At 52.7% G+C, this 23,209-nt stretch overlaps 1 protein-coding gene across 3 annotated transcripts in view; it reads right to left on the reverse strand.

The window, feature by feature from the left end:
- The window catches only part of LOC149353670 (WD repeat-containing protein 47), a 149,528-nt gene that overhangs the window by 76,591 nt on the left and 49,728 nt on the right, over positions 1–23,209 (reverse strand). Inside the window, exon 1 of one of the 3 annotated variants that reach the window (XM_089582717.1) lies at positions 14,100–15,447. The exons of the other annotated variants lie outside the window; for them this stretch is intronic. Within the exon in view, the coding sequence (XP_089438843.1) occupies positions 14,100–14,468 (369 nt within the window). The 5' untranslated portion in view covers positions 14,469–15,447. Of the gene's footprint in view, positions 1–14,099; positions 15,448–23,209 lie in introns of those variants that run through there. 3 annotated transcript variants of the gene reach the window in all.

Below are 23,209 nucleotides of genomic sequence, written 5' to 3' on the forward strand. Positions count from 1 at the left end.
TCTCAGTTCAAAAGCCTCATCTTCTCTTATTACCGCCCAACTTTCCTCGCAACCACGTATACTGAACAATGACCTCTATTAGCTATTCGAAATTTAAATGCACAAAATTAAAATTCTAAAATTCTTAATTTTATGCAAGAAATTACATATACTTTCCTCCTCTGCCGCATTCCCTTAGGACCTATAGACTTTTTACTAGAGTAGTCACAATATATAAATAATACCGTCATGTATTCTATGCCGGTTATAATATACATACCGCTGACAATCTTGAAACGCAGAACAAATATTTTCAAAGACACCCAAGGATCGAACAAATAGCCTCACCAGGAAAAAATAAAAGAAAGGAAACAAAGTAATTATCACAATACCAGATAAAAGATTTACTGAGTCCAGTCCATTTGTGTAAGGGGTAAAAAAGATTAGAAAAGGAAAAAGGCTGGCACAGGAGACCAAACGAACATTTCATCAACCAGGCTCTCATCACGGATTCCGATATTAATGTATAGCTATCGACAATAGAAGAAGGACAGAGTGCGCAAGATTATGATCAGTAACCTGTAAACCCTAATCTACCTATAGTCCAATTCCTTAGTGGCTTATACTCCATGGTAGAGAGAGATTGGTCAGATGGTTTCTTGACGCTCACAAAGTGAACAAGGGAGGGTAAAACCTCAGGGTGCTTGGCAACGTTTCGACACAAGAGGACTTGTCGAAACGAAGACAAGTCCTCTTCAAAATCAACAGAAACTGACATACATTTAAATTTGCGAACTGATTTTTTATTGAGTTATCCAGAGGACGGATCAGTCCTCGGTGACGCCAGAGAAATTATGTCAAGAGATCGCCTGGACTCAGCTTGCCCCACCTTATGTACGAAGCCAAGAAGACAGCTGTGAAACTTGTTTATTTAATCACTAACTACCCAAGAGACATTGGGAACTATTTCAATTCCCCAAGCAGTATGCCGGGTGTTTCACCTAAGATACTCTGCAATGGTTAAAAATAGGCCTTTTGAGTTAGGAGGGAGCTTTTTTCGGAATAGCACTGTCACCAGCTAAGATGTGCTTTTTTTTATGAAACAATAGCGCAGGAAGACACCCACGAAAAGGCCGAGAAAGACAAGGACACACGCTAACTCTCATCTGTCTTTATCTGCAGCCAGACCAGCAAAGATATACGGAAACATGAATACCAAGACATGCGTAGTACTGCATAACAAACAATCACAAGTCATGAAAACAAAAACGTCACAAAAACCGCTCAAGAAACTTGATTTCCGCCTTCAGGAGTTTGACCGACGTATAAGAGTTCATGTGCCAATTCATCGCGACCTCTGCCCAGGACCCCTATCTCATTCAGCCACGGCTCACACGTTCTGCAGTTCGCACAATGTTCTACCAAATCTGTGCCTCCATGCACCCCTTAACGCTAACTAGAAGGCCCCTTAAAGGTGCACTGAAGAGGAATCTGAACTCGTCTTTTTGCCGCGGGAACTCAATCTGCACGTTCCGAGAATTCTTAGAAACATCGAATTATTGCCCTGTGCGGCCGATTTCCCTAATTTGAATCGAATTAACGTCGGCTCCCGCCTTCTTTTTTTTTTTTTTAATTCCCCGCAGACGGTGAGAGGAGTCGACCAACGCGTGAAGTGCCTTTCAGGCAGTCGCGTGGCGGCTTTGCTTCCGCTTTTATTTTGTTTTTGTTTTTTTTTTAGGTTTCCGTGATTAAATAGATCCAGTTATAGGCTAAATAGCTGCAAATTAGGCCCACGGAAATAAAAATACGCGTGGACTCTTTGCTTTCGCCGAACACTATGTATCACTCCGCCGAAGGCAAAGCGGCAAGCCGCCACGGGACTGGCTGAAAGGTTGGTTGACTCCTTCCACCGTCTGCGGGGAATTAAAAAAAAAAGGCGGGAGCCGACGTTTAATCCGATTTAAATTAGGGAAATCGGCCACACAGGGAAATAATTCGAAGTTTCTAAGAACGTGTAGATCGAGTTCCAGCGGTAAAAATACGAGTTCAGATTCCTCTTCAGGGCACCTTTAACTAGTACTGAGCAGTTAACTTTTTAACAAGTATTGTTAGTCTTCTTATTTACTGAGAGGCCGTAATATCCAAGTCAGTTTTTAGAATTTTGAAAACGCATTTACCCTCGGCGCAGTGGCCCAACAAGTTTCGGCTACATCGCGCTTAAATTCATGAGCTTTCGAGAAGCTCATGAAGCTCACGGGTTGCACCTCTTGAATGTCACCCCCTATCGTATTCCCTTTCCCACTTGCACTTCCCTCTCTCCTCAAAGTGGAGAGGGGGATTTTCTTCACTCCATTTTGCCACCTGCCAGTTGGCTGGTGGAGGCTTCAACCGCAGACAAGGCGGCTTCTGCTAGCGCGCTAAAACTGACATGGATATTGCGATGGGATACACGCCTCTCCATGAATAAGGAGGCTAACAGTAATAGTTAAAAAGCTGACTATTCAATACTGGTTAACCTGCCTGCCGGTTAGCACGTCTTAGCTGTATTCCGATGTACTACACCACTGACACGCTATGCCGAAAAAAGCGCTCTTCTAACCCAAAGAGCCTACTGCTAGAACTTTTATAGATCATCTTAGGTGGAACACCTGGTAGAAAATTCACTTTAGTTCAAAATATGAAACAAGTCAAGTACACCGGCTATTTCACTCTTCTCTTCAACACAAATAAATCCCGTTGATCCAAGACCCCCCCGGACGCGGAATCGTTGACGGTAGATGTAATTTTTTTCCCAATTTCCTTTTAAATTCTCTCCTCGCTTCGGCCCACAGTGTTTTATTTTTCGATCGGTTTAAGCCCGTCGTGTCAATGGACGGCGCGAGCAGGGCACTATTATATTTCAGTATTTTTCTAGCCCACCCTAGCGCATGTACTTTAGTGAACGCAAACAACGGCTCGTGCCGTTAATTAAAACGGCATTAATTGCTCAGCAAATGCACCGAGAAACGCCTCAAGCGATCAAGGACTCCCCGAAGTTCGCTCAATTATCGAGACACATATAAGGCGCACCTCCCGAGACGTTTCCCCTCACGGCGCCCATGCACTTCCAGCGGCATAATTACGGGGGAAAAAAAAAAAAAAAAACCTAATCTAACGCAGCTTCCTCCTCCTCGACGCGGTGCAAGTGAAAACCAAAACAAAAGAGAACAAAAACACTACGCTTCACACAGGCGATCCGGACATGACCGGTCCAGGCAGAGACACAAGGCTCCGTTTCCTCCCCCCTTTTCTCTACACTTCCCCTTGTTGTACCGGCACCACGATTCCGCAGTCAGGAACAAGTAATACAAGCCAACTCTCCTTACCCCCTCCCACTTTATCATTCTCTCTCTTCCAATGGCGTGCCCCGAGGCAGAAGAGCGCGTGCGCGTGCGTGAGCGCGCACGGAGCAGCGCGCGGAAGCTGCAAAAAATACACTCGCGTGCGGGCAGCCGTTTTCCTAGGCGTGAAGAAAGCGCCGGAGCGTGTCCGTGTTTAATACGCCGTGCCTGGGCCCGAATGTAGGGCGCCTGCAGGGAGCAATTTGCGAATTCGGTGTGGCTGATGACCCGGGCAGGCGCATGACAATCTGCGCGTGAGACTGTATACACAGCGACCTCCGAGTGGCGAACGCGCGGGCTCGCTACAACGCGGCAAGAGGAACGAGACATTTACAAATAACGGCTCTGCCTCTGATTGAGCTTGAGGCTCCGCACCGTTCGACGCTGGTCAGAACAGGCGGGTCACTGACACGTCCACCGTGGGCCTGACAGATATTCAAGGAAACAATGACAACAAGCGCCCTGAAGGGAGTTTCACTACCACGTATACGCGAGCAACCGGTCGGCACATAACATGGTCATGCAAAAAAAAAAAAAAGTGTTTCGTTTGCTGCTGCGGTCAGGCGCGACTTTCGCACGAAAAACTTGAGGGCCGCTGAACTCCAAACCATTCCTCTCGCTGTACTGCATGAGATTACGGCTCTTTTGGATCAAGGAGCCCTTTACTAATCCGAAAGAACTGAACGGACAAAAGAAGCCTCAAATCAATGGCATGCTCGTATAATTAAGCCGCTTCCTCCTCCCCCCCCCCCCCCCCCCCTCCAACCATTTAAACAAATGCCGTGCAACAGCAGCACACAGCCTATTTTGCTGCGCCTTACTGAAGTGGTAACGGCGTCGTCCTTCTCGGGGACTATTTCGAGGATTTTCCCACATGCAGGTGGTCGCCTGTCAGCAAAACGTGCTCAAGGGAAATGATGTCCACGGGAGGAAAAACGCGAAGAGGTCAGGCTAGACAGCAACGCAATGACAGGACAAGTACATATACTCAACGCCGCCAGCCTTCAGATGAAAGCAATGCGTGATGTCAACCCTCCGTCGAATGCATAGCAATGGATTTGTACAGGGTCGTCCACTCTTAGTTAGAATGCGCTGGCGCATGGGCGTGCTCTTTGGAGGGTCACTGCGTCCGAAACGGCTGCGCATCGAAGCGAAGCGGCAGATGACGCGAAGCACCACTTCCAGGTACACCTTCTCCTGCGTAAATTTGCTGCGATGAGCGACTATGTCGCTTGCGGTGGCCCTCTGAAGAGTGCGGCCATGCGCTAGCGTATTCTAACTAAGAGTGGACGACCCTGTACGTGAGTAGTAGGTACGCCTTCAGCAGAAGATTAGATGAAAGACCAAAAGGGCAGAGCGCCGTGTCCGGTATTTTTTTGGTCTTGAAAGGGTGGCTGGTCGGGCTAGTTGGTAATTCACAGCTACAAAACACAGCGAAACTGAGACCTGCAGGGACGGAGAAAAGACGATCACCACAGCGCTGGCATCTATTTTCTCCGTGCCTGTTTCAAAGTTGCGCTATGTTTTGTAGCTGTCATTTTTTGGTCTTCCTTTAGCGCTGTTTGCTCATAACGCAAACGCACAGTCTCCATCCATCCATTAGGCCCCCTTGAACAATCGCTATACAAAACGAAGTGACACAATAGTGAAGTAGGCGTCCTCAGAGTATCGGTACGGCCTTGACTAACGCCCAAGTAGATAAAAAATACCGGCCGCATAGGAGAGTACTACGCCCCGTACAAGGTACGCAAAGATATCTGCGCCGATCGCGATGCCACTCAAGACATAAGCTGCGCGCTAGTCACACGCAAGCACGGTTATATTTCTGCACCGACAATTAGATACGGCCCCCATTGAAAAGAAGCGCACGGGAGATAAAGGGTCGCACAAATGCGTAACAGTAGTGCGTCGCGACGCGCAGCAATGATATGGAACGCGTCAGTGCGACACTTGAAGCGATGCAAGCTATATCCTAGGCTTCCGAAATCACCGCTCCAGATATCCCAGACGCTGCGCCGCAAGACCGCTTACATGCTTATACCCAGCGTTCGCCAAACCGCGCAGGCTGAACGCCTCCAACCAAATCCCGTCACGCCACAACGGGTAGTACCCCTTCGCAACGCGTTCAACGGCAGAAGGTCACGACATGAACGCAAGGGTCAAACAAATTTGCGAAAAATCGTGGCCAAGAGACGCCAACGTAGCCAGTATCAGAGTGTCCCCATTAGTACACACAGATGCAAATGCACGCACGCACACACACGAAAGTCCTCATTTATGATATCTGCGCAGGTCTATTCATTACGGACCGCACCAGAGTGGCGCGAGCCTATATAATAGAAGCGTCCCACGAACGGAGCCCGCGGCGAGGCCGTGTTTACAAATGGTCCGCGAGGAGACGCGTGGGCGAGGCACGCTCGCGCACTATACGGTCACGTGGGAGGTGCGCGCAGGCCCTTTCAGTTTCTACAAAAATGGAAGCGCGTGCCGCAACCTCCTCCGCCGATACCACAGGCACGCAGCTTTCGAAACACGACCGAACTGCACGCGCCCAAATGGAGCAGAACGATGCCGGGGAAACTCGACTCTGAAAGCGCTACCTTGCTGGAGGGAAACCGCGCATCCCTCTAACAAGGGAGACGAACAGAATCTTCGGTTCGATTCAGCTTCCAAGCCTTGTTTTCGACCTTCGTAATCTAGCTTTTACATCGCTGCGTTGAACGCTGCTGCGGCTGGACCGCAGATGCGGAGAGTGGAATTAGACGGACTTGCATTTCGCTACTTCAACGCGGAGCAGCATCTTCCCCCTGAAAACCGTGCCGTTTGCGCGACGCTGCCTCGCAAAATATTCCCATTTGAGGCCCTGAAACTTAAATGAAGGCGAGGCATTATTTTGCCGGATGTCGGTTGGTCAGCCCTATAGAGGGGCTGCACTGACCTCCCAGTAGTGCTGGTATGTCTTTCCGGGACCCACTGGGGAGCGCGGGGGCGGGGAAGGCGAAGCCATCCTGCACGCTGGGCTGTGGGTCCTGATGATGGTCGAGCCCAAGGGGCTCATAGGCCTCGGGCTGGGGCTACGCAGTCGACGCCGCTCGGCGTCGAAGAGCTCCTGGAGGCGCTTGCGTGTGCGCACTGCGTTCATGCTGGCTGGTTGGAACTCTGACGCTGACAGACGAGCAGTGGTCTTCTGGAGGTGTCTTCTGCACTCCTGCTCCACCGCAGAAGAGTTAGGGATAGAGGAACGTCAGGACGGCAATGCAGATATGCTGCAATACGCAATGGCCAGCACAAGGCGCGCTAATCTTGCAGATACCTCCCAATGGCCGGCGGCCGAGTAGCAAAAGTGATCTGGGGAGAACCGAAAGTCCACAAAGCCCGAAGTGGTGTTCACACCGAGGCTAGATGGTGAAATTTTCGAAGGGAGTTTTCTTCGCAAGGGCAGTGACCGCTGACGGCGCAGTTCTTAAGGCACGCGTCCCAAACAGTTTCCAGAGGACAAGGAGCACGGGCCAAGTATCAGTATCGATCGGTGCTGCAGGAAGGACACCAGGAGCAACCACGGAAGACTAGCACATGTCTCGGCAAGGCGCACATTCACCAGGACCTTCCGGGACCGATACCGGGACGAAGCACACCCGTCGACAACTGCCGTCTCCCGTACGCGCGGGGAACGTCCTGGAAGCCGGCACTCTAGTGGCACGTCTCACGTCGGCCGTCCATGGTGCAACTGCTTCCACGGCCGCCAGCAAGCGGGCAGAGGCGGTACTCGTTGTTGACCCTCTTTGAGCGCGCTGCGTCACTCGAGGACCGCGCGAGTGGGCGACCGGCGTTGGCGGCCGTGGCGAAGGCATGCACGTACACAGTGGCAGCGGGCCGCGCGAACGGATCCTGGAAAGGAGCGCTCAAGGACTGCTGCTGCTGCCACCGTCACTACGAACGCGTTTTGCAATCAGCTACGCGCACGCACACCTCCTTGCAGCACCGCAGAGAAGAAAAAAGTCGTTCGAGGCAGCCGCGCGCTCACAGACAAAAGATGCAGGGCGGCCCCGGCGCTCAGCTGAGCGGTCTCCGAGGCACGGCCTTGCGCGTAGGTCTCCGCCGCCGACGACGAAAACGACGTCGCGCTGAGAGGTCCGCGTCGCTCGGCGATGCCGTTTCTTGTTCGCTTTTGCCGCCGATGATGCCGCTCGCGTTCGAAAGAAGCAATAAGAAAGGCAGAAAGAGAGACTGGAAGGAGGAGTGCGACAGGAAGCAACAAGAGCCAGTCTCTGTGCAATTCTGAAATCCCGGTGGTGTGTCAAGTTTCCCGTGACTCATGCCCAGATTCCGAACTAGGCGTGCCCGCGTTGAAAGCAGCCAGCCAGATCGCGATCTGGTCGCCGCGTCAACGTCAGCAGGATGCGACCGTCTCCGCAGGCACGCATAACGCGAGTCTCTTTCGGACTTCGCTCTTCACGAGAAACTTACACTAATGACCGTTGTCTAATGGCGACGCGGCAGTAGCCGCGAGCAATTCCTGGCGTCGTAAACGACGGCGAACTGCGCGCCGTGGCAAATGACGTTTATGTACAAAACTGCGGGAGAGTAAGAAAAAAAAAAAAAAGAAACCGCTAACAGCCGAGCCGTCAACATCGTGACCTTGTGCCGCTACATCGGCTCACGCAATGGCTTCGAAGTTGGGGATGTTGGTTAGAAATTGTGCCAATAAAATCAAGTTTGCAAATCACGGTTCCGTATAACGCCGAAAAAAAAAACGGTGCCGTCTACCAGCGCATTTATTGCAGTACATGTTTTTTTAGTTACCATGCTCCAAAGTTGTGCTTTCTAGCACAACTTTCAGTAAAACTTTCAGTATTTCAGTATAAACTGAAATAAAACGGAAATGGGAATGGCCTCTATTTTAAGCAATTCCACAGGAGATTAATGCCAACAAAACGAACAGTGGTTCACTGCCTGTGATATTTCCTGTAGCCAAGGGAGGAGCTTCGAGCCTTTTGGCAGTATACGGAAGACTACGCGACTCAATAACTACACACGACCTATGAAACAGTGACATTTGGCAATGTCTCACCGCTCAGGAGAAAGAAGAAACGGAACAGCAAAATAAATTAATATACATGAAGGTGCCAGTAGACCGAGCGAATGTGCTACGCGTTGATAACGACAAAAACCAAGCAGACTTCGCCGCCTACAGCGAGGCCTAACCATTTCGGCTGCCAGAGAAGCGAGCCTTAATAAAACACGGGAAAACCCAAGGACTCGGACGTCAATGAACTGGACGCCATCCTATCGGCAGGGCGAGAAGTCGCGGGCCTGAGCGAAAAGAAGACGCGCCTCCTTGCGCGCGGAAAACAGACAGGCGACAATGCATTGGAAAACAGTGATCGGTCGTCTATCGATCTACACGTGAATGCGCGGCGCGAGATGTCTGTCACTGTGTCGCCGCCGCCCTGCCCAGCGTTCGCACGAGCCCGCACGGAATGTCGGCTGGGCTGGGCTGCTATAAGCAATCTCAACGCAGCTTAACGTCACAAGCCACCACCCAGGCCCGCACCTACATACATACTTCGTGGGCGCCTGAGATGCAGTATACACCCTTCCCACAGAGCCGGCCACACAAGATACGACAGTCGGACCAGCTGGAAGCCGAAAAGCAATCTGTACTTTCCTGGTATCACAGCAAGCTATAAATAAAGAAAAAAGTGGGACAGACAAAACTGCACGGGGAAAAAGAAAATCCCGCCAGCGCGCAGAAGAGAGGAATGACACGCAATAAAAATGTCCCACGAAATCCCGAGGCCCTGCACAAAGTTCGACACAGCGTGCTCGCGCACATCAACGGTGCTCTCGACGAATTCGTTCCTTTCTTGGAGGTTGTGACTGTCCCGTAACAGCTCCTATATTTTTCCTTCGCACATAGTTAACCAGTTCGAGCTCGGAGGTTTGGGACATGAGGACGCGGTGCGACAAGTGTGAAACGAAAGAGGGGCTGCGTTTGAACAGCAGAAACGAACTTCACTGCCAAGCTTTTCCGTGGCTTGAACTGCCCCGTAAAAAAAAAAAAAAAAATACATTTATCGCGTCCGAAATCAAGCTGCAGTCGCGTACGATGCAGGGTGGGTACCGTCTAAAAGAAATCATTGCTACATAGGGGTGTGCGAGTAGTAGTTTTTGCAAAACCGAATCGAATACGACCGAATCGAATAGTGGTAGAACCGAGTCGCATACGAATAACTTAATGAATATTCGGTACTTGTGTGAAAAAGAAATCAGAGCTAGATAGGGATGTGCGAATAGCACCTTTTGCAAAATCCAATCGTATACGAATAGCGTTATAGCTTTGCTACCACATCGAACAGTGGTAGAACCGAATCGAATACGAATATCTTGGCGAATATTTGGCACTTGCGTGAACATTCGTACAAAGCGAATAATCACGCAAAACCTGTAAGCTCTAGCGGCGTTGCTGAGGTACGCAGCTACAGATTCTGCGGTTATCTTACTCAGGAGGGGGTACGTAACACAAAGTCAATAAATTAGCTCCATGACAATCATGCCATACTTACGAGACTACTGTTGACGGCAGCGAATAAATTAGCGCCACGTCTAGTAGATGAGAGTTAGGTGTAAGTAATGGATTTCGAGACCGGACATCAGGGCAGGGTTTGCTCAATCTGCCCGCGCTCTGCCGCACCGCCAAATATTGGAGGTGGCCACATTTGGGTGTATAAGCATATCACGAACGCCGCCATGCGAATGGAGAGTGCAGTGGTCCCCCCCCCCCTTTTTCTTTCTGCGCAGCCGATCGCGGCAGCATGCTTCGCGGCGTCGGAATGGGACTGCGTTTGAGACAGTCGCAGAAGAAAACTACGTCGCGACTTATCCCACCTTCGCTACAACGATTCGAAGACTACTCGAAAACATGAGACCATGTTCGATTCGTTCCGAATAATTCTGAAATTTCGATTGCTCGCAGTTTTGGGTACAAGAGCCGCAAAATGAAAGTATAATTTGTCACAAGCACAACACCGTTCCCCGCGTCATACAAGTGTATGAGGAAAATGGTCCGCTTAAAAGTGATTTACTTCGAAATCAAAACAAAAGAAAACAAAGAAACTCCGTTCCAGGAGTTCGGCCATTGAACGCTAATTGTAAAGTTGAGCTGAACAACACCGGAAGTTGAGGTATAGGGAGAGCCACAATGAGGATGAAAAGTGACGACAGTGAGATTACACGGCACTGTATATATCGCCGCATCAAGTTGCCGTTAAACGTCACGATCCACCAACCACCGTCAATAACGACAGCGCCGCCAAATTTCTGCACCAAAGATAAATCTGCGGAAGCAAACATGAGGAGACCAGTGCGGTCGAAGGTCGACCACCGAAGACCACAACTAACTTGGCTTTCAGCACCTGGTAATTATGAGCACAATGGCTCATCTGCCAGCCGTCAACGATCCACGGATAAACTCCCGATGGTCTCTTTAAAAGCCGACAGATGCCTGCGAAGTCGACTCCTTGCAAAGGTCAACAGAACGATTTGACCACGAATTTCACCCCGCCACCGCTGCCGCATACACTGCCGGCAAGTGCAGTCTGTTCAATCGGATGCTCAACAACGCCTACAGCTGGAAGTGATGAATAAAGAGCTTGAGACAAAACTGCAATCCTCCAGGAAATAAAACTCTCGGGAAGACATTTCCTTTCATTTAGTTTAGCAGAGTACAACACAATCGTCCGATTTTGAAGGTAACCGTTTGGTTTATGGGGGTTTAACGTTACAAAGCGACTCAGGCTATGGGGGACGCCGTAGTGAAAGGCTCCGGAATAATTTCGACCGCCTGGGGTTATTTAACGTGCACTGACGTCGCACAGTACACGGGCCTCTAGAATTTCGCCTCCAACGAAATTAAACCGCCAAGGACGGGATCGAACCCGCGTCTTTCGGGTCAGCAGCCAAGCGCCGTAACAACTGAGCCATCGCGTTTTCAAAAGGTTTGCCCAAATCTAAGAATGTTTCACGGTGTATACAGCACGGTTTCCGCGCGGTCTGTCACGGTCTCCGCCTGAACAGCGAATGCGCAGCCAGTGTGGTGAAGACGGATCTATTAGCGAAACTATACGGCTGCTGCATGTGAAGGTCTCCGACATCGATTTCCCGGCGTGCCCAGCCGAAGTTGCCCGTGCAGTGTCTAGACGCCTACCTCGAACCGTATAGACCTTTTCAAAAAGGGCTCCCTGGGCGCTGCCATATTGTTCCCTGGACTGCAGTGGGCACCTCCCGCTAGCACGGTGGAAGCGGCGAAACGCCTCCTCTCTGGACTGCTAGAAACCGGTTCCGCCGCCGGAAACAACATGGCAGCGCCCAGGTTGGAAAGAGGGAAGTTCACTATGCGAACGCCAGCATACGCCGCCTCAACGCGCGCGGTGACGAAAACGCCGCCTCGCGTATGCGCTTCCCGTTCGCGGCACGAACACCGCTCCGCACCGCTGCCCGATACGCCTTGCCCTGTACCACACAACATCACGGCCGCGAGGGCTGCGCGGGTCTTGAAGAGGCCACGGCACCGGATACGTATGCGACACACGTTCGCGGCCAATGTTTCCCACTTTGGAAGGCTCTAGGGAAACGAGCGACAATGTGGCGCACGTAGCTAATTATGCGGAGATATACTAATGCGCCCTGCACATTCTTCCCGCTCTACGCCGCAGAAGAAGCCCTCGGTCCGAGGATCTTTCGACGCGTGAGGAGCGCCCGCTCTCAACGCGAAGGACAAGGCCACGCCAGACACGCGTAACACGCATGCATTAATTCTTGGGGCGCCAAGAAGGACCTCATCACGATGTAGACCTAGCAGATGAAAAGACAGAGAGAGAGAGAAAGAGAGCGACAGAAAGACGAAGTAGTCCTCCTTCACCGTGGAGCGACAGAATTTGCGTTTCCACTTTTCTGCCTGCAAAGAGCCGATTCGAGTTGAGCGTTGACGCCACAGAGAGCGTGCGTCCTCGGCCACGACCGAATGATCGATCAGAAGGACAGCGTTGTCTTCCGTGCACGACTGCGCAGTATCGGAGCGCTACACGAGAAGAGCAAAAGACGAAAACAAAAAAGGCAATGGCCAAGTTCACAAAAATTAAATTAAGCTGAGTGGATGGCTAAGCTATAAAGGCTTTAGACATGAATGGTATCAGCCGACTGCAGCGTGGAACGAGGTCACGCTGCCACGTCCAATCTACACAAGAAGCCGTCCAAACACAGCCGTAGGAGTACAAGCACGAGCCAGGCATACAAGAAAAAAAAAACAACTTACGCACGAGTCGAGGAAGATATCCAAAAAGCTAGAACCACAGCGAATTGCGAGGAAGAAGTGACTGTCTTTTTTTTTTTCTCATTACATCTGTGAAGGACAAACGAATGCTGCATTGTCCAATTTTCAACAGACACAAGCAGTCAACCGTAGCTGCTTTAATGGGGCTCCCAAGGTGGTGATACACACAAACAAACGCCACTGTTATTCCTTCCCTTCCTTCATCGACGCAGTAAGCGGGCTCTCGACGCCGCACTCGTCACGGGTCTGCGAAGGAAACACGCTCGAAGGCGCTGTTCTTTCCCGAAAAGCCTCCTGTAGCAGATTCCAGCGCCAGCCACGCTCGCGCGTTGTTAGAGTGCACCACGAAATCGAAAAACCCGAACCGTAGTCGGTCGCACAATATCGGGGACGCAGAGGCGTACAGTCCGCGAAGTGCCTGCGCGGCGACTGCTCGTGCAGTTGCAAGTCACCCGTCAGTGCCAAGGCGTGCTTCGGTCTCTAGAACACGCTCCCTTCGCACACGAGACAGAAAGGCCAGACAGGCTTGAGAACGTGTTTCAAGAGAGCACGCCTGTGCGATGACAGGTGAGGAGAGCGGAAGCAAATTCTAATATATTCTGAAAGCGCCTCGCCTCGCGCGGATGTACACATGACCGCACGCTGCCGCAGCGCGATACTCCTCGAGCTGGCAGCAGTCCTTTTTCAAAGCGAGGAATGGGTTGGTTTGGTTTCTGGGGTTTAACGTCCCCCCCCCCCCCCCCCCCCCCAAAAAAAAAAAAAAGGACTCGGGCTATGAGCGACGCCGTAGTGGAGGGCTCTCGAAATTTCGAACTCCTGGGGATCTTTACCGTGCACTGGCATCGCACAGCACACGGGCCTCTGTAGCATTTCACATCCATCGATATGCGACCGCCGCGGCCGGGATCGAGCCCGCGCGTCTTTCGGGTCAGCAGCCGAGCGCCATAACCACTGAGCCACCGCGGCAGCCAGCGAGAAATGCCGTATTCGACATGCACGTGAGAACCTATAAGAGTCACCCAGAACGGCCTGATATCGAGGTAGTGTTACAAAAAGGCAAGCCAGTAAGATTCGGACACTTAGATTCAAGCATGCTGTATCTGAGTCTTAACCGCCCCAGTGCGCAGCACTAGGACGCCCTCTGGCCTCAAAAAACAGCAAAACCAGGAAAAGCTCCAGATTTTTGAAATTGCCCACTCCTACGAGACTGACCCTACTGTCTACGTCCCCACTACAATCGCCACTCGCTTGTATCTGCACACTGAACTGCAGTTAAAACCAGATCGGTGCTCCGGTTTACTCCTTCGTCACTCAAGGCTCTCCCCCTCCGCTCGCGTCTTCTGGAAGTATCGACACACGGGCTGAAAGAACAAGTAAACAGAACTAGGTAGGCAGTACACTGTACTCACATTGCGACCTCGCGGGCCGCCCGAAGAGCACCAGTGCGGCGTCACGCACGTCGGAGACGTCGACCTGCGGACGGGTCGCATCATCTGGGGGGGAGGCGGCGGCGGCGGAGGAGGAGGTGGAGGTGGAGGCGGCGGAGGGGGCGGCGGCGGGGCCCGCGAGTACAGCTCCGGCTTGGACGGCAGGGCCGGGGGCACCACGCGGCAGCTGACCACGAACTGGTCCCACAGCGGCACCGTTTTCATCTTGCGCACCCGCGGAGGCGGGCTCGGCGGCGTCCGAGACAAGGCCGTGTTTGCCGGCACAGACACCGGCGCCTTTGCCTGAGACGCCGCCGGACGCCGGCACCAGACGTAGAGGCGCCTCGGCATGGCGGGGCTTGTGACAGCGGTCGCCTCTCGGCTTTTCCCGATTTCTTACAGGAATCGGACCACAGACTCGGAGCTGTGGTGCGGCATTCGCGGGACGATGGTGGCAGAAGGATGGTGGCCGGATGCACTCGGGTTACCCTACACAATAACCGCGGTCCGGCCGCTCGACTAATGGCAGTGTTCCAGTCCTTTCGCGGTGGGGATGTCGGCTGCTCCTGCAGCGCCAACCTTGATCGGGGAACAGAACGTACTGGTGAAGAAGGCCTCAACTCTCTCGCATCCACCGACGAGCGGTTGAGGAGTCCAAAACGTACTGGATACGGGGGCTGTAACCATAGCCGGCAGGGCTGACTATAAGCAACTCCTAATGGCGGGTCGACAGCACCAGACCCAGACTCCGAACGAGGGTCACGCCGAGGACGAGGCGCCGCGCACGGACCAGGGCTCCACAGTGTCACTGAACAGACCGAAGGGCGACACGGCGACAGAGCAGCTGAACTTGGAATGCCCCACAGAGCGGCTCAGCGAAGACTTCTCCAGAGAAAAATCCGCGCGACACGGCTGATAGTGAAGAGCGTACGCAACGCACCGTACCGGACCGAGCGCGCCCGTCTCGGAAAGCGAAACCCTTCGGCATCCGCGTGCGAGCAGCCGGCTAGCGAAGCGGATCGCTGGCTTTCTGGAGCGTCTCCGCGCTGGCCGCCACGAGCGAAAAACACACGAGTCTCGGCCAAAAGAAAGCAGGTTGGGAGGTGGGTGGCTGAACAGGACAACGCACACCTCACGGCTGCCGCTAGGGAGGAACAACGAAGACACGAGAGCGCAACAAGAGGCTCCAGAGAGAGAGAACGACAGGGGGAGAGGGAAAGAAAGAAAAGAGCGCGAAAATAGGAAACCGAAAACGGCGGGCGGAGAAAACACGCGACCCGGCGAGCAGTGCATGAACGCACGGCGGCAGCGGCGAGAGAGAGAGAGACGAGAGAGAATGAGAGTGCGAACAAGTGAAATTGCGGATTCGCGGCCCGGGCCAACGACAAAAGACCCCCTCCCGAACAAGATCGACGAACGGCCAGCGGGCGAGGAGGGCAATGCGAGCGGAACGGTGGCGGAGGAGGAGGAGGTCGTTACCGCAAAAGCCCTCGACCTCGTTTTCGGTCCTTTCACTACTCACTTGTACGGGGGATGGACGGACTACCTCACTTTTTGCCTCTGCGCGCGTAGAACAAAACAGCGACCGCACGCCGATGGAAGACGCGCGCTAACGACACCGCACGCCGTTTCGCACGGTTGAGACGAGAAGGTCCGCTATATACTTTCTCCGCGTTCGCCGCGACCGTTGCGGAATAAAATGCTTGTCCGTATCCCGAGAAAACACTTTTCAGGCGCGCCTACGGCTCCTGCAACCAGACTCGCACGGCGGAAGAGGTTCACCGATAAAACGGGCGAGAGAGCTATGGGAGACACCAGCAGTGCTCCTGCACGGTTGGGACGCGCCATTTTGCGTCGCCACATGAGCGCATAGCGTGAAAATATCGGCGAAGTTTCCCCCTTTTACTCAGCGCTAAAGAAGGCGCAAATGTTCAGCGATGTACGTCCACTTTCCAGCAAGGGATACGCCGCTGCAGCCTTCACGTTGTGGATGTACTCTAATCAGATATTAGCTCCAATTTGGTGCCCGCGTTTTGACAAGAACAGCGCACAAAAATGCCTTTCTCGCTGATCAGTCACATCGTCCAGACACGAAACAGGACGAGACGTCGCGGTAAAGGCAGCGAGAGACACAATGCTACCTCGCGACGTCGACAAACTAGACATCCGTGTGAGATTACCAGACGAAGAGTGCTGCAGGCTACTAATTCAGACATAGAGAGAGAGCAAAAAAAAGTCAAACACGTACACCGCCGCACCTCTGCAAAGACCGTAACTATTGTGCTATGAGAATTTATTTCAGCAAGGCGAGGTGTTACAGAAACCAGAACAGGTCCAGAAGCGCCCGACGCTTCCGCGAGCTAATAGAGAGATTAGCACAGCCAAGACTTACGAGCGTTGCGCGTGCGCAGAAGGTGTACGGTAATTCGGCATGCGTCTATGCTCATACGCCTCCACTATGCTAAATCTCTCGAGTGCCTCTTTCTCAGGAAGAACAAAATTGTATTGTATTGTATTGTATTGTATTGTATTGTATTGTATTGTATTGTATTGTATTGTATTGTATTGTATTGTGAATGAAGCCGGCACTCATGCGTCGATGTAGCCTAGCTGCAGTGGCCGAGGCGCTTGGGTTATAACGCGAGAACGCGTCAAGGCTACGCGTGTGCCACGGCGTGTGGTCTCTTCAGCGTGCGCCACATTTAGCCTTTTAGCCAAATGGAAGGACACGCGTATGCTTGTTGCGCCAGTTTCTACGATTCCCGGATTTGGGGCAGAATCATTCCTGGCGCGCTAGCGAACAGTGGGCACCGATAGAGCGCGCACGATTCAGCGCAGGCCAGAATACGAAGCGCTTCGTGTAACATTCCCGCAGTCCTTCCACGTGCACTCCACGCGAAGCAAGCAAAAAATAATAATAATAATAAGCAGGGAGCAGTATAGGCCGAGCCTTTAAGTGCTCCAGTGCCCCACGCATCTGACCTTGCGCCAGAGCGGCGACTCGTAATACGACAGCGAAACCGCGTGCACCACAGCGAGGCTCTTTGAGAACGCTTTGCACCCCTCTGTTTCTTTTTTATCTCGTCCTAATCTATCTCATACTTAGGCGTACCGTTCGGCGTGACGACGATGAAATGGAAGTCGCTGAACGGGGGGCCGACCGCGCGCTCCAAGCTAAAGAGGCTCGCTACGAGCGTATGACCGCGGCGGCTGCAAATGAACTTCAGTAACCCCCCCCCCCCCCCCTCCCTCCACTCAGCCAGTTGCTGTAAAGACGAATGAAGCCGGCGCGAAAGCGGTGCAAGCGAATTCCCCCAATGTTCGCGACTTTTTCCGCCTACAAGCGCAGGCAGAAGAGGTGCGAAAAAGGAGGCAGAAAACTAAAAAAAAAAAATTAGAACGAAGAAAAGGAAAACTTTAGCGGCAAAAGGAAGAAGAGCAGAGGGCCGGCGGCACGTGAGACCCGCCAAGTGTTCGCGTCTCCGACAACAACTGCACGCCGCGGCGAAAATAAAAAATGCCGCTCACGACACGCGGGCAAGCAGGGGGGGGAGGGGGGGCTAGGGAAGCCTCGCAGATATACCGCGGGATCACGCACGTTCGGAGGCACGCCGCCGCGCGCTCCCAGCGGCGGCACGCAGCGTCCCAGCAGGAAGACGAAGGAAAGGAGCCCCCGCGACACGAGGACACTTTCTCCGGGAGCACGCGACAGGGCATTCTGCGGCCCTCTGCATGCGCCCTCTTTGGTATACGCTCGCCTCACAAAGAAAGGCTAACACTCGCGCCGCATGCATTACTCTAATACAGCGGCGGGGAAAAAAAATGGGAGGGGGGGGGGGGGGGGGGAGGGGGCGAGAGAGCTGCAGCAACTGGCGCTCGCAAAAAGAGGCCTCGCTGAGCGCAGGACAGGGCACGCCAAAGGATGCCCCGAAGATCTGCGGCAGTAAAGGCACGACTGCGGACGGCAAGCAATTGCTTCGGTTCGGGCAGGAAAATTAAACCGGAAGAGTTTAGAACTTCTTTGGATCAAATGTAACATGGCAAGGGATGGGCTGGGGCTAGGAGTGCTATGCTTCTGAACAGCGGCGGCCTAGTGGTTTGCGCATCCGTCTCGCACGCGGGAGGGGCGGGGTTCGATCCCCAGCGCCACCAGGTAGCCACCGGTGATACAATGGATTTGCGCTGGCCCGCTGCTCGGCTTACCTGGCGCAAAACGCTTGGGAAATGGTCTCTAACCCCACCTTGAGTAAACGAAAATACCTTACGCCATGGCGCGCTCTTTTTGGACAGAAAGCTGCCCTTGCGCAGTAAAAATTCATCATCGTCAACAGGTCACGTTAACCAACAGAGCCCGAGCTTTACTTGCGTGGCAGGCACACGATGCCAAGAAGCGGTTCAAATTATTGACCACATGAAAGCCAATATTGGGCAATGAAGGCAGACATACGAATCTCGCATCTGCAACACGACTGCAGTACAAAGGTGCTCACTGAAGACCGAATGGCGAAACAAAGGACCGTCCGAGAAACAGGGCATCGAAGGAAAAAAAAAGTCAGTCCGAGGAAGTCCGAAGCGAGGCTATACGAGCAACGGAAGATTATATCCAACGCGCTTTGTTCAAACAAAAATGATCGTCAAAAGGAGTCGGTTACCAGCGGGCAGTAAAAGAAAGCACGAGCACAATGTCACAAAACCAGCTAAAACGACCATGCAGAAACGTCCCGCCATGGATAAAGTAGAAGATAATGAGCGCCGTCACCGGAAAGGTAGCAGCTCGGCAAAATTTGCTAACAGGAAGTTTAGAAAGTAAGGCAAAAAAACTGGTCAAGGCATTAAAGAACCGCGAACAGTGTTCTGACGTAGGCATTTGAGAAGCAGACCAAAAGAAAAAAGGAAAAGATAACGTCCGAGAGCACAGTAAAAGGCCAAGACAGAATATAATAAGACAAATCAATAATATCATTGGTCCCGAGAGAAGAAACGCTACGTGGACTGCTCTAGAATACTTACTTAAAGCTAAAAAAAAAAAAAATACGTAGGGGGTACACCAAAGCGGAATGAATCAGGCATACAAGAAAAAAAACAAAAACAAAGTGACAGCTTCAGGTCTTGACTGCACATAACACTAACGCAGTTGCTGCACAACGAAGAAGCAGGCGTGAAAAGACCAGCGACAGCGGTGGTGAGAAGTGGATACTGCGTGAACTCCAGACCATATTTTCGACGAAAAAAAAACAAGCTTTTCGCTTTCATCCGACGTGCAGGCCGAAGCAGTACGAAAGGGTACACTCGATTTTCATCATACGTAACCAATGATAACTCACCGAGTATGAGCGAGAAGGAAAAGTTGACCCCTTTAACGCTTATTTTCGCTTTTTCAGGTTCCACGGGCAGGCAGAAACAAACCGGGTTTTTGAGTGTGAACTAAGTGTTTCCTTCATACGTTGCCGCTACATGTACTGAAATGGCTAGAAAAAAAAAAACAAAGAAAGTGGCAGAGCAGAACATTCCTTGACGTTAAAAGAGCGAATAACAGAGTAAACGAACCCCTCCTAACTAGCAATGGTTTACAGCCCTCTAAAGGAGTGGCGTGTGCTCGCAGACACATCAAGGAACATAACAGGCAATATGAAGAAGGAGAGGAAAGTATACCTCGGCATATGCGGGATCAGACACGGGATCAGATTCCTGGCAAAAGTTATGAGTACGAAGGAAGGCGAGAACCGAAATGCAGCCGTCATGAAACACAGGCATGAGGCGCTCAGCAGCTTCAGAGGTACACGCTTTCCGCGGAATCTGCAATGACGCGATGAATGGCGCCGCCCACGAAGTTTGATACCATTCTTTTGCGCAAAAGGTGGAGCGTAAAATAACACTCTCCAGGGACACGCATGTACCAAGAACGGCGATTAACGCGAATGGATGAAACACAATGGGCCCAGCGAGAGCACCCCCACGACTAGCCCAAACTGTCACTCAACATCCCCAACTCCCGTTGAGAAGCACGCCCCCTGAGTGCGCACACTGCCACACCGACCAGCATCACGCGAGAGCAGGCGGCACAGTCGTCACGACCAGATTGTCCATTATGCTCGGGCCAACTCGGGTAAGCAGACGAACGCACGAGTTGTCAGTTACGAAAATTGAACAATCCGTCTTCAAGCAACTGGGCATCTGTTTAGAGGCTGAACGCAAATCGCGAGGCCTAATGTTTTCCCCCTTTTTTTTTCTTTCCAATCCCATGCTCAGTATTTGTTCGACAAATCGCAAAAAATCACACAATCGGATTCTGCCAACCCTCGTCTTAGGTGCATCGAACGATTCGTGCACATTCGGATACGGGAAGGGGCTTATAACGCGCCTCCAATAGGAACGGCGAATCCGCGTGCCGCAACAACTTCCCTAAAGGCCCAACTCCATCGGCGCCCCTCGGTGAGCGCGCGGAACGCCTGCGCGACCAGCACGCGCCGCGACGAGCGTCGAAAAGGGGCTTGCATCTCCATGCACCTGGTGCTGGCTCGCTCCCCCTCGCGAGCCGACTGAAAAAATGTCAAGCCGTGAACAATACATGGTTGGGGGCGCTGAAAGGACGAGTTAAACCGCGAAGAAAAGTTCGGGGAACACGAAGCTATGAAGAAAAGAGTCCTCAAGAGCCCCGCGGTCCTCCGATTGTTGTCAACCGGACCCCGCTTCCGACGCGCGCGCTAGCGCCCGTGCGCAGGCGCCGATATCTGGCACTGTCAGATGCGCGCGTCGTGGACGCGCTGGGCGGTGGCCGACGCGTCGCGCATGCGCAGACCTGTTCTGGCCGACGCGTGGGCCCCCAAGCGCGCAGGACGCGCGCCGAAGAGCGCCGATGGAGTTGGGCCTTAAGCCCTTAGGACGAGATACTTGTAAAAGGCGTGCCGCAGCCTGCATTAACGCTACAGCTATACGGTTCGACGAATGGGTCAGTTGCCTTAACTCTATTTGATGATCGATGCTAAGGCGCAGTATCACCTTTTATATCATGCCCGGGAATGTTAAAGGGCAACTGAAACGGTTTTAGAATTTCATGAGTTTAAGATTGCCGAATGTGCGAAATGTGCTGGTAAAGCCTGCGAAATCGTTTTGCTCTAGCATTTGAAATGGTGGCGTAATCGCTAAATAAAGTCGTCGTCGGCGTTCAGCTTCTCTGAAGTGCACAGCGACGGGCAGAGGCCCCGATAATGACGTCACGTATGACGGCACTACGTTTCCAGCGAAGAAACAGTTATTCCATGGAAGAAAATCGACGCCATTGAAGGTGAACCTCACAATGCATTGTTTGGCGCCATCTGACGACGAACAGCAGCATGCAGGCGTAAGCAGCGGACGTCTGAAGTTTCGGCGATAATGACGTCACTGCCGAGTTTCCTCGCACTCCTCCAACGTAGTGAGGAGAAGCCTGAACATCGTCGCGGTTTTAATCGACGATTATGTCACCATTTTAAATGCTAGTGCAAAAAGACTTTCCATGGTTTATCTAGAAGCTTGTGAGATTCGAATTCTTGAATAACCTCGAATTCTCAAAAAACCGTTTCAGCTTCCCTTTAACGAATTTGAAAAGCTGCCGCCAAGGATGTCACTTGAGACGTCAAAATAGCACCGCGAGTATTCCCCGGCACCTGAAATCCTAAGTTCACACGTCTGCCCTCTGTCTTGCAACATTCGCCCCGTACAGCTCGAGCGTCAACAATAGCAGTAAAGAAACGTCCTCAATGGCGGGCTCGCCTCTGAAAATTGAGATTACTGCACGTTCCCGCGCTCGTGAAAAACGAAATTAAATAGAAAAAAAAGGGCATGGCTGAATTATCGAGGCAGCTCAGGCGGTGTCTGACGCACCGTATCTGCATCTTGCGTGAATGAAGTCTCAGAGCACGGAACGCTAGAAGACCTTATTCTGGCACGTCGGCAGTGCCAAGAGGAGGGGAGAGGCGCCGACGAGAAAGTGTGGTATAGCGTGCAAGGAAAGCGTTTCGACGCCCCTCTACACTCGAACGAAAAGACGGCACGCACGCAGGAAACCTAGCTACATTCTACACTCCGTACCACGAAAGGCGGGAACAACAGACAGTACAGATATATCAGGCACACGCGCCGGAGAGTCTACTCTTCTTTGCGTCGTCCGCGTCTCCGTGCGACCCCCAACAAGTACCTATAATAGAATGGGACAAAAACCACGCCACACCTTCGCACCCCAGATGATTATGCCGAGACCAAAGTAATTTGTTGCAGCTTGTTTGCGCCGACGTAGTTACGCCTCCAGCCATTTGGGCTTTGAGCACAGGCCATGAGCAGAGGCAAAGCGTCACATGCAAGAGAAGCCCAAACAAATACGCGTCACACCGGCGAGCGCTACACCGACTGCGAACACACACACATACACACACCAAGCCCTGGTGCCCATGCCAGCCACCTGCGACGTGTTCTCCCTCACCGAGAGTCGCGTGCCGGAGGAATGCGCGTCGCCTTCCGCCGCCTGGGCGCCCGGCGGCGACAGCAGCGCGGAGAACGGCGCCTTGTCGTGGAGGCCGCAGCGCGCCGAGGTCTTCATCGCCGCTGCACAGACTGCTGCGCCACGCGGAGGGGGGAGGCGCCGGCGCTCTTCTCGCCCGGACGTCGCGGAATGCAGGGGTCCCCCCCACCACTCTCGGGTCCCAACGGCTCCAGCCGCGAGTGGTGTTGCGCTCCAACGGCGCGCGCAACCTGCGGTCGTCGTCGCAGCCTGGGGAGTCGGTAGACCGGTTCCCCCGTCCGCAGTCGCCAGTGCGGGCACCAGGCGCTTCAAACAGGCGGCTGAGATTGGAACGTAACCGATATCGGCCTATGTGCCTTCGGGAATGCACTCCGTCGTCGGACAGCACGAGGTGCGCGCAGCGCTTGCGCGACAGAAGGAAAACGGGAGTTGAGTAAGCGAGCAGGAAGTCAGCGTATCGGTCAGGCCACTGAGAGAGTCAAGAGCGCCGCGCACACACACGCGACACGTTCGACAGCTACCGCCGACCACGGCACAGACGGAGAGTAAATAAAACCCGCGTAGTGCCGCGAGCAACACAATAACCCCGCACGGC

The sequence above is a fragment of the Amblyomma mixtum genome, chromosome 3 (genome assembly GCF_055824585.1).
Source record: "Amblyomma mixtum isolate Tamu chromosome 3, ASM5582458v1, whole genome shotgun sequence".
Classification (NCBI taxonomy): Eukaryota; Metazoa; Arthropoda; class Arachnida; order Ixodida; family Ixodidae; genus Amblyomma; species Amblyomma mixtum.